The following is a 12,578-nucleotide window of genomic DNA, read 5'->3' on the forward strand; positions in this document are numbered from 1 at the left end:
TTAATTATTTCTGATGAACGTATTACTAAAATCTCTAATATTTCTAGAGGCATCTCTCGGGAAGTTACTAGTTCATCGTTTAAAATAGAAAAATATATTGCTCACTACTAATTTAATAGTTGAAAAAAGCTTTTTAAAATTTTGAAACCGTTTTAAATAAAATATTTTAATGGTAAGGTCATGTTTTTATTAATCCCAAATACAAATAATTTACATCCGTAGGAATCCCTCTAAAAACATTTGAGATTTTTGTAATTCGTTCATCAGAAATAATTAAAATGTGAGCGTCGAGCAAACCCCCGTTATTAGAGTCTTATGTCGCCTTTATGGCCGATTTTATTATTTTTATAACTGTACCTATTTAATTACCACCATTCAAATTAACTTTTTATACACCGACTCTAATAGATCTCTACCATGTCTGTAAAGATAGATGTTATATGATTTCGCCATATTCATGAGCTTACAGAGGTCTCAAAACGCAATATTATGCTTCATCGACGTTAGGTAAGTAGAAGAAAATATAAAGTATTTCGATGTTAGAAACGTTTTGTATATTTATAATATTATGTATTCACATACAAAGTAAGTGGGTACAGAAAATAATAAAATAACGAATTTCATATAATTTGTTTATTATCTGACACTAACAATATAATATTTTATTACCAATAGTTTGCACGTCACTCCTAAACTGTACAATAAATTGTGATTTTACTGATTTGTACAATAGCTACTATTACATTCTGGAGAAACTTTAATAATATTATATTTTGTATGTATCTTAATAAATAATAAACAAAAACAATGACACAATGGTATTCATGCGATTTGACTTGCCGATTGTAGCATAGTCAATCAATAACAAGACATAATTACAAAAATCGTGATATAATCAGTGTCGAATAAACCGCCTGCCTTACACTCATAATTGAGGACTAGGACCTGTTATTCATATATTTCAAATTATTTTTGTTTTACTTGTGGTTATTTTTATCACCCAGAATGCATATTAAACAAACAAGCGCCAGTTGCAAGTTAGCAAGTAACCATACACTTTAGGAGACCTCACTCAACAACATTTATATTAGGTAAATTATAAGTTACAGGTGGCAGTAACGAAAACATTGTAATTTTAGTAAAATTCAAATACAAATAAATAAATATCAAAAAGATTCTGCCATTTTCTTCGTAACAAAATAATATAAATACTTTGTGAAACCACAAATAAATAATATGTTTTAAGCCATTATGATAATATCTACCTACATACTATGAGATTATAGATATTGTATTTTAATGAACAAAATTAAAAAGGAGAGCTTTGTCAAACAGCCTCGATTCCAACAGGGCTGCAAGAACAGCAACAAAATAACAGTTTTCGTCAAATTGGCATAATCTGATCATAATTGACACTAAACAATCCGAAATTCAGAAAGTTACAGGTAAATCGTTTTAAAGAGACCCTTGCTTTTGTGTTGGTGTACTGGATGGATAAAAAATTATTATGTAACTTTATTTAACATTTTATTTTTTAGGAAGCAATAATAAAAGAAAAAAATAAAAAAGTTTAAATTTAACCGTAATTGATTAACACAGCGAAAAACTTTTTTTAAACTTTCGACACTCTCGCTTTTCACAAATACATTAAAATGTATCCTCTTTTTAAAATAATTTGCTTAATACAATATTTGAGAATAAAATCAGGTTGAGTACCTCGACTTCTGTAAACTTTTTGTCCAGACGGTTTTTTGGGGTTTTGTTTCGATATTACAAAAGGCCCTCACTAAGAAAATATGTGAAATATTGTTCGTAATTGCATACTGAATAAAAATTTTATGAAATTTTGTAAAAATAAACAAGGTTTACTGCCGCCATTTAATTAATATTTGGCATTTTACCGCACCACTCTGACGGAGGGCGCTGCAATGAATCCTGATAGAGCGACAACCAAATAGAGCATTAACCGCAATTATCCAGAAAATCAGAGAAACTTGCTACATCAAGCGTAGTCTAAAAAGCCAAAACACGCTTCTAAGTAATTATATTAACAATTATTATCCTAAGTCATGCTAAATCAGAAATGGCCGAGTTCTGAGAATGGGTAAGATTTGTGAAAAATGGAACCGCATTCAATATGTTATATTTGAAAGGACAGGCAGCTGGATACTGCTGCGGGGTGCTGAACGTTCTGATGTCTTCGGTTTTCGTTACTTTCCCGTTGTAGTCCAATTGAGTAAGGGGGTTTCCGGGTCGACCGGATTCGATTACCAGACCTTGCACTTTCGGTGGGGGTTCATGTTGGAGCCGACGGGGCAGTTGAAGTCCTTGGAGAACTCGTCCATGTTGGAGAGCGGGCCGATGACGCGGAAGCGGCCGGGTGAGTGGAAGCCGGTGGTGATGCGCAGCTTGAGGGACTCGGGGCGGTACGAAGAGCACCACGTGTTAGCGGCGCTCATCCAGAACAGCTGAAACCAACGATTATCACATTATATCAACCACACAATAGAGGAGTTTGACATTCAAATTTAAATCAGTAATCACTTTTGTATTTATGTATTTTTCTTCCAGCCGTTTTGTTATTTGCATTTTATAATATTCTTTGTTCGGTATTTGTAGTACATTATTTTGAACAGTTAACAACTTGATTTATTTGTTAAACCAGAGATAAGACTGACATTATCATAACAACTTTGAACTAGCGTATAATTTAGCAAGAATGTTTAAATGTATACATTACCATTGAAATAGAATAGTAATTAACATTAAAAAACATGCAGGTACTTATTTGAGAATAAGATCTATCTCCACTTCATAGGCTTTATCTTTTTATACAAATTTAAATTACAGTTTTATTCCGAGGTTGATGATATTTGGCACACTTGACATAGAGGAAATACAGAGGAAAATTTTTGAGTAGGTATGTAGATCTGATTTAAAAAAAACTCTGCAACTCCAGGGACTTTAGATTGTAACAAATAAATAATAATTCAGCTTATTAACCTGTTGGGGTGTGAAACTGAGACCAGGAAGCTTAGGTTCTGGTCCGTTGACAGCAGCCCATTTCAGGTAAGCCAAGTAGGCCTCTTTGATGCCGCCGTTGTCGGCGATATTCTCTCCCTGGGTGTTGACTCCGTTCAGCTGGAAACCAACAAAAGCTTATAAAAAACAAGTAACCTAACGACATAAGTTCACCTGAATGAGCAATGTTATAAGAAAATCAAAAATATTGATAACGTCTTTTTATTATTATCGCCAATCACAGTCCGAATTATTTATTTGATAGTGATTAGTGTCGCTTTGGAGTACTTCAAAGTAAAGTAAAAGTAAAACTTAGCCATAAGCATTCAAAAGGATGATGAAGTTCGTTGAAAGTAATTTGAAAAGAAGATAAAATATATAGCCGAACATAACAAAACGATTAAATATAGGCGTAAGTGATTGTTGTGAAAATATTTCATAAAACACCAAGATATTTAAAATAGACCAAAAATCTCTCGACATCAGAGGTACTAGCATTACATAAAAGTTAAAAGAAACACCGTGTAATTTTTTCATACACAACTTTTTTAATGACAGAATAAGATGTGTGTTTTTTTATAATTTTCAGATGATACTTTTCGTTTTGTTTCTATCGAGGACATTTCATAAAATTACTTTTTAACTATTAGATATCTGAATAGAAATTATCAGAAAAATATATTTTTTAATAAAGAGTTCATGAAAATTATGTTATATTATCACGGTAAAAATGCGGAATTCTTATAGGTCTATTATTATATTATGGACTTTTTATCATACTGCGTAATTTTACTTACATTCAGAGATACCTCCTTAGCGGTGTAGTTGGAATACTGTTCAATGATGCATTTAGCCTTTTCGAGGTAACGTTCCTTGGTTTTAGAATCCCACCAATCTACAAGGTTTCCTTCTTTATCGAATTGTCTTCCCTGAAAAAATATGGTATTAGATATCTTGCAAAAGAAGTTAATTATTACCGAAGTAAGTTTTTATTAGATTTTGAGTAGGTCAATCTACGTTTGCTCCCATCCACATCAACAGTGAGAAAGTGTTGAAATTTGCATCAAAAGTTTGTGTTCAATTAAGTTATTATTATGCAATATTAATTACTTGATCATCAAAGCCGTGGGTAATCTCGTGTCCAATGACGAATCCAATGGCTCCGTAATTCATATAGCGAGGTCGCTCAGATGAGAAGAAGGCGCCTTGCAAGATACCAGCTGGGAATTCTACAATAACACAAACATTCTATAATTGCTGCAGTAATTATATATGAAGTCAGTGTGAATCGCAACATTTGATTTTTAATAACGTAACAGCTGTGAATTTATTTCCTGATAGATAAATAGACAGAAAAAATAATCATTCATTGCGGTTTTCAATAATATATTATAAAGGAAAATTGAATAAAATACACTCGAGAAGTTTAAGTATAACACAAACAAACAAAAACTTCTGAAGTACTATACTAGCACCAACAAGGCTTAACGTTTAAAAGCAGCCCCACTGATGCTACATATGTCGATATCTGAATTGATTCTATTAATCAACAAAATCTCTCTCCCCACTCCCCACCGATATGAACATTGGGCAAATTGATACTGTAGGTTGGAAGATAAAACAGTCTATGATGTTGGTGACGGAGATAACTATCAGAAACATACAAATTAATGTTCTCCGTTGATAGCCGAGTTTTCAAAACATCCACGAATCAGTTTGAAGAAATCTGTAGCAATTTTCACATCCCGTAGATGGTTTTTTCCGAACGTACCCAAGAGAATGTCAGTACTATTGAAATAGCCCAACGGGTAGTAGCCTTACTCCCTCAGGAAGAGAAATTTATTATTGAGTCTCATAAATATCAGATTTATTTTTATCAGTTTTCACCACTACGACCGAAGTAGAGCTGTGGCTATAATAATTTGCATAGAATGAAAACTCACGAATGCTGTTTTCCGTTGACGAGTAGAAAGCGTTCACAATGGCGGGACGTCCGTGGGAAATCCAGTCTGATTTGTTCACAGGTTTCCTCAGCTGCTTGAACGAGTACTCGGTGCCGAAGTAGGTCAGATTGAGTACTGACTCGATGAACATATCCGCTGACATATCCAACTGAAAATGAAACATAAAAACAAATTATTAATTTTGTTTAATAAACGAATAAAAGTAACTTCTCTAAATAGTATAAAATAAAGTCGCTATCCGCGTCTGTCTGCTTGTGCACTTAATTTTTCTAAATTACACAAAGGATTTTTTCACGTCAGCTAGTTGTGAATAAAGCGCTGATCGACCAGTAAAAGAAGTTTTTTTTATTATTTTTTTTTATTTTTTTATTTATTATTTAACATTATAAATGATAACAATATGCAGACTTACATATATAATTTTTTCGTTATTATTCTATTTCTCCATAAGTTGAGCTCCAAGAAATTATTAAAGAAATATAATATTAAGGATGCACAAAACGAAACATCGATCCGAGTAAACTATTACACATATGTACTTACTATACGGTCCACCTATTACCGGTAATCAGATAGTTATCGCTGACGTAAGACGGAAGTATTAATAGCATCCTCCCGCGTGAATCAGAAAAATCATTTTTGAAGCATAAATCACTATTATAATTCACATTACGTTTGGTAACTCGACAGTAGGTCCTGTGTATAAATTATTGTGTCAGGCGACTAAAGGCGTGTTACGAAAAACGGCCTCTGTGGTCGAGGGATAAGGCTCCGACTAGGTACTTATCCGGAGATCGCGTGTTCAAATCCCGGCGTGCGCAAGTAAATTTTATTTAATTAATTTTTTATTTCACATATAATGAATTAAAAATAATCTATTATAATAATTTATTATATTGGCTTTAACCGTGTTTGGTAAGCAGATCTGGAAATCCACAACATACCCCAATCGGGCAAGCCATAGTGTCTCTGGCTCCATGCGGTTTGGAGCAGTTGTTACTTTTGAACGGAATTTTGCATTAAAAATCTATCAACTGCAGCCGAACCAACTCCGTGTTCAGCAATTTAATTGTTTGATGTTTTAAATTAACCACCAGTGATTGTATATTGCTGTTATTTACTATGCCATTAATACTTTCTTTATTTCTCGAGAACAAAAGCGGGGTAAACCGTTTCATTATGAAAGGACCCTTATATTTACACTCCATTACATCAACGTTCAATCTTTTGTTGTAGTTAGGTAAATAACAATGATTAACAACCGACCAATTATTATCAACTTGGCTGATCTTAAATGTACTTCTTAAAGATGGATACATTTTTAAATACGTTTATTTTGGTATATTGTTTTCTTGAATGAAATGGAATCTTGGAAGTGGAAAATAACCAACTTCCCGAGATCCGACCGAGCTGCAACAAATATTATTTGAAATCGGATGACATCATAAACGTATGGGCCTGTACTCAAGTCGGCCATGAAGTTATTAGAGTGATGTTCACATGGAGTTGTTGGCTTTAAACTTACACCGTCGTAGAATTCGGTCAGCTTGTTGGCGTCGAGAAGCTCAGGGGGATAGGCGATGTGTGTGGTCATGCTGTCAGCCTTGTCTATGGCAGCGTCCCTCGTTTTGTCGTCCATCCAGTCCACTTTCCTTAAGATGTCCTTGAATTCGGTCCTGGATTTAGAAAAAAATTGAATATACCTAGGTCATCACAAATCTAGCACCTAGTTCATTCCGCACTTTAGCCAATTAATTTGTAAAACTCTTTGAAATAGTATTACAATATTTTTATAATATTATCTCACTACGTTTGCGTGTTTTTATGAACTTAATAAAAACAGTGACTTTGTCAAGAAACGGTTACGTTGTATTATTATTGTGTTGTGTTGTGTATCATTATTGTATTTTGCAATGTGTGCATGTGATTTTATAATGCAGTACAAAGGTTACTGATTTACACATGTTTGTTGATATAAAATAAGTTTATTAAAATATGTTAATCATGTAATACGGATTTACAAACCTAATTCCTGCCACCATATCGAGGGCAGCCTTCTTGGAGTCTTCGTGGAAGTATTTTCGGACGTACAGGGAACCGATGGCCAAGGACAAACTGTAGAAAAGCATTTTGCATGTAATTGTGTGATTTTCATTCGGTGAAAGTGCGGAATAAAAATTAACGACTTACCACTTACCGATAAGTAGCGAATTCAGTGTGCTTTTACGAAACAATGGTTAGTAAATTAATAACACAATAACCTCAACGTAAAATCGTTTTAATAAAATCTAGACGCATATACCCCATAAAATAAAAGTTATGTATATATTACAAAAACATTTTAATAGACAGACACACTCGCCTCCTTTTTTATGGGGTATGTGCGTCTGTCTATTATATCGTTTAATAAATACAAAACTTTATTAGTATAGCTACTAATAATGTTAAAGGGGAATGGACATTGTATGCTAGCTCTGCCAGTTTTGGGATATAGTTTAAAAGAACCCAAAATGTAGTGTTTTAATGTTTCTGAAAGTTAAGATCATCATGGAAATTAAACATCTGTCAGAATAAAAATTGGCGCACACAGCACTATTAAACTGCGACAAGTTTAGTTTTTTATAACAGTATATTCCTAGATATTACACACAGCCACAAATTGTTTCGTTTTCTTATAAAACTTAGTTCACATACACTATAGACGCACTTATCCCTACATAACCTAATCATACTTGTTTTTATTAAATATATCTGTACCTTGGATTAATGAAGAATAGTAAAAACAAATGTGCACACTGTGTTGTGAGGTTGGGCAAGAAAGTAGTTTCTGCTCCTTCTTTATTGATCGAATCGATGACTAACAGGGCCAGCCCTGAGCCAAACGGCGCGCCTGGCGCAAATAAAATTTTGGCACCACTGTAAAACCAGTAGACGCCTAGGTAGGTGATCACTGCAATCAATAATATGCGGATGATTTGCATTTTTGTGTAGGGCCGTTTTTATGAAAATAATCAAAAGGGCGATGGGTTAGGAGTGTTAGGTATTATCAGCGCCTTGGCGCCTTGGTAATTTGGTCTGCTCCAATTGCGCCCGTGTAGGGCCGACCCTGATGACCAAATAATGTGTCTTCAAGATGCGGCCTGATGGATGCACGAAGAAAATGGAGTATTGCTGATTTATAAAAAACTCTTCAAATTATTCGCTATCCGGTTAAAAATGGGATTGCAGGCAGTTTCCTATAATTTTTTTAGTACATTCCTAATATATTGGAAAACGTGTGCATGCACCTGCACCATGCCTTTATAACTTTAAAGTTGAAAATATTACGATTTTTATTAACACGTGTTGACTGTTGACACATCGCGATAATACATTCCTGTTTTAAGAGGAAACCTACCAATTCATTCGTTAAGGGCCTACAGTCCCGTTTTAACGGATTACGAATAATTTGAAATAATTCTCAATAAATTCGTATTTTTTTTCATATCAGTAAGTTTTCCGTGTAGGAATCGGAGATGTGTAAAATAGGTACCTAAAACCATTTGAAATGCAAAATGGAAATGGGTCAAAACTTTTCCATTTGAAAATGCAAAATGCAAAATGGTTTTTAGAAAAGCATTTCAAATGCAAAATGCAAAATACCTATTTTCAAAATGCATTGAAAATGCAAAATGGTTTCTCAGGTCAAACAATTAAAATAATTATAAAATTTTTAAACAATTTTGTCATTTAATAATGGACATCAATGTAGAACCTACATATTACATGATGGTAAATCCAAAAACACCACGACTACAGATTATGAAACCACAAAAAATTTGCGCGGGACTAATGTTGCCAACGTAAAAACATAGAAACTGCTATCTAACATTTAATATTACAGCGTCATGGCCCCATGTTCAGTATTTGAATCAGTATTTTTTGTAATGGTATCACTCAATTGCCAGGGTTCCTACCAGGGAGCAACTTGACAAATGTAAATTATCTCTCATAGCGAGGTTGAGGACCGACTGATATTTGGGACGTATGAAAAAAAGATGAGTGGAGATAGTAGGAAGAATGTTGCAAAAAAGTATTTAAAATGGAAAATGCATTGAGAAAAGCATTTAAAATGCAAAATGCAAAATGGTTTTTAGAGCGTGAGCACACAGAGAGCGGTCAGGAGTTCCGAGTTCCGAGTTCCGCGTTCGGCGTTCATTAGAATGTACTGATACTATAACAACAACGCACACAGCGGGCAGTCAGACCGCGGCGGTCAAAACGGAACGCCGCGTTCTAAGAGTTCTTTTGCCGCCGAGGCAGAGAACGCCAGAACGCCGCGATATTTGAGGTTACAAACACAGAAAAGTTTGTAACCTCAAATTGAATTGGTTAGGGAAAGGAGTTTTTTATACGATTTAAGTGATGTAAATTATAAAAAATGCAAAAAAAAAGTCGAAGCTTGGTTTGAAATTGCTACTAGTAAATTTAAATTTTAAGTAAATTTTATTATTAGTAAATTCGCCTTGTTCTTCTCGCGTTGTGTTGATTGGGTGCACCCAATATTTTCTTTTCTTTTTAGAAGCTGTTAAGCTCCACAAGAGCAATATATTTTCACGGATGATGAACTTTCTAGTGACATGTTGCATATGCAAAGACCCAAACGAAACTAGAACGCGAGAATTTGAACGCCGCTTGTGTGCGTTGGAACTCTTGAGCGGTCAACGGTCACTAGAACGCAGAACTCTGACCGCTCTCTGTGTGCTCACGCCCTTAGAAAAGCATTTAAAATGCAAAATGGAAAATACCCATTTTGCATTATGCATTTCCATTTGAAATGGATTTATTTGAAATAAATCACATCTCTGGTAGGAATATCTCACCTTCCTCCGACGGTGTCCACGCACTCCTTCCACCTGCTCTCTCTCTCAGACTTGCCGGACAGAGAGGTGGCAAACTCGAGCTGCCTGCGGCGCAACTCCTCGCTGAGGTAGGACACAGAGGCTCCGGCCACGCGCCACATCACGTAGTTAGCCTGCACCCGCTTCGGAGTCTTCGACAGCAACTCCTAATAAAATGCACACATATTATTTACATACAATGCTTATTGTTACAGGCGGCGAGAATTACATTACAACCACTCATTGTCACTTTAGAAAGTAACGAAGGTATTGTTCAATCATGAGAGTCCGAAATATGATTGTGTCTTGTGACTAATTAAAATGAAATGCGTTTTCTATATTCATTACTCTAAACTAAACCAATTCTCAAAGCAACAAATATACAAAAAATGTACAAGATATTGCTTTATTATGAAATTGATTGTGTTTTGGTAAAACCCTTCAAGCCACATTTTTGGAATTTTGCTTTTTAGTGATTTCATAAAGAATAGTCTTCAAAGTGCAACGTGGTACAGTAATGTTTGCTGATTTAGGTGTTTTTAATACAAAAAAAAAAAAACAGAATTTATGCACACAATTTTTTTAAGATTATTTCGAGAACAACATAGATGAAATTACTCAACCCTCAAATATTTTACATCAAATTTTGTATAAACATATAAATTTCAAGATTTTAAATTAATTTGAACGAATTTGCATATGTTTGTTTTTATTGTCTTGAAGGGTTTTACCGTTTTACCAAACCACAGTCGATGAAGTGAACAGTTTTAGACACGGTGTCCGTAAATTCTTAGTACATATAATCATAATCTCTATAATTCCCAAGAATACGACAATTCAAATTTAAAAGGTTAAGCCACAGAATCAGCTCCAAATGTGATTTAGATCCGCTTGTACTGCGAGTTTCCGGATACCGTGTATACGCACTGTTTTCCTATTTTGACTATTCGTGTTCTAGGAATAACAGGCAACAAAATATTACGTGCAAATAAATTGAAATTTAGTAGGCATAGATTGTCAAGTTATACATCATAGGTTTTAGCTGTCGTAAAAAACACTGCTGAGAAATTTTTAAAATAGGTTTAATTTTGCATCTCTTATTCCAGAATAAAATAGTACAAAAATAAAGTCGCTATTTGCGTCTGTCTGTTTGTGCATTTAGTTCTTCTAAACTACGCACCTGATTTTGATAGGATTTTCACATTCATTTAGAGAATTTCTGCCGGAACTTTTACATATATAATAAGTGCATAATATATTTATAGAAAGTATAAAAAAGTCGATGTTTTATTAAAAAGTCGAAAAATTATATTTTTGTGCACTACATTGTTAACGCTGTCTAAACTTTATGAGATGCATCAAAATGATTTACTACGAAATTGTATATCTTAAAAAGGCCTACAAAAAATTGTGAAGGTATATGTCTATCTCCTAAGGATAACCCCCAGCAACACCGGGTACACGTCAACTATTTCCACAATAAAATATTTATTAACTGCTAAAAACCCATATAACCTGCACAAGATCGAACCTTTATTTAAACTATTTGAAGTATTCTGACTTGTGAAAGCGTTATGTGCGCTGAATACGCTTAGGTAACAGTGTTTTCTATTTTATATACTCCATCTCATTCAAGGCGTACCGCTTGGAAAATACAATAGCAGCAAGTTTTTGCGATTCCCCACCAGTGCGCAATGAAAAGTTGGGCGGACGGGTAACGCCAACTGTGGAGGAATACCTATAAAGGCACAATACGAATTTTTCATATCAACGTTCAGGGCAGCCACTTAAACTGCTTGCTCATAACTAACATATTTATTTTGATGTTTTCTTAAGCACTATAAAATTCTCAAAGTTTCCGTAGAACAACAGGTTGTTTAGTGAATTGTTCATCAAGCAAGCATTTCGACGTTTGCCTGTTTGTACAGCCAACACCCAGGGTTTTGTAATAATATTTTACCTCAAGGTGTGTGATGAAAGAAGGAACGTTGACAATGACAACTTCCTGGTCACTGACAGCCACGTGAGGGGCGAGCAGCGTGTTGATGTATTCACTCCATGGGATGCTAGAAAAATAATGGCTTTATTTGTATTGGAATAACTTTTTTTAATAACTCTTCAAGGTTACACCCATCAATGCAATATGTCATTGAAGAAGTTTTTTTTATTGTATAACAGAACATTCATTCCAGTTACAGTACAGTTTTACATACAGTACAGTTTTACATACAGTACAATTCTACATCATATCAGCATTTGGGTAAGTGACTATTCAATAATTGTTTTAGGTCATTTAGAGAACAGTCACTTACATCCAAATTCTTTGCTAGTTTGTTCAACAGCACCACTCTCCTCGTCATGCTATGCTTTGCCAGGACGTCGGTTTTGCCTTTTGGTACTCTGAATAAGTCATGGTATCGACTTCGGCTGTAGTGGTCTGGTACATATAAATCATAGCATCCCAAGAGGAATGGGCTATCAATAAAATTGTTCAAAATTTTGAATTTTTAAGATAATAATACACCTAAACGAAACATGAAAAAAGAAAATAAAAAAGGTTACAGTCTCTAATAAGAATCGAAACCACGATCTTTGTCTTACCGGGACAACGCATTTAAAAATTAGTTGCAAGATAGTATGATTATGATGATGATAAAAATGACGTTTAATAATTAGGTCCCAATGGTCGAGTGGTTAAAGAATTTTTTCCGGT

The 12,578-nt window shown here is 34.3% G+C and overlaps 1 protein-coding gene across 1 annotated transcript in view; it reads right to left on the reverse strand.

Moving 5' to 3' along the window:
* Positions 1-586: 586 nt before the first annotated feature.
* Nep2 (M13 family metallopeptidase neprilysin 2) overlaps positions 587-12,578 on the reverse strand; it is a 79,686-nt gene continuing 67,694 nt past the window's right edge. Inside the window, exons 9-17 of the mRNA XM_089646127.1 lie at positions 11,826-11,931; positions 9,848-10,032; positions 7,011-7,100; positions 6,511-6,661; positions 4,965-5,133; positions 4,132-4,250; positions 3,819-3,950; positions 3,004-3,141; positions 587-2,468 (exon numbers count right to left, since the gene is read on the reverse strand). Coding sequence (XP_089502253.1) covers positions 2,268-2,468; positions 3,004-3,141; positions 3,819-3,950; positions 4,132-4,250; positions 4,965-5,133; positions 6,511-6,661; positions 7,011-7,100; positions 9,848-10,032; positions 11,826-11,931 — 1,291 coding nt within the window. The 3' untranslated portion in view covers positions 587-2,267. The remainder of the gene's footprint in view (positions 2,469-3,003; positions 3,142-3,818; positions 3,951-4,131; positions 4,251-4,964; positions 5,134-6,510; positions 6,662-7,010; positions 7,101-9,847; positions 10,033-11,825; positions 11,932-12,578) is intronic.

The sequence above is a fragment of the Hesperophylax consimilis genome, chromosome 23, assembly GCF_061612785.1.
Source record: "Hesperophylax consimilis isolate HC1 chromosome 23, BYU_Hcon_1.0, whole genome shotgun sequence".
Classification (NCBI taxonomy): Eukaryota; Metazoa; Arthropoda; class Insecta; order Trichoptera; family Limnephilidae; genus Hesperophylax; species Hesperophylax consimilis.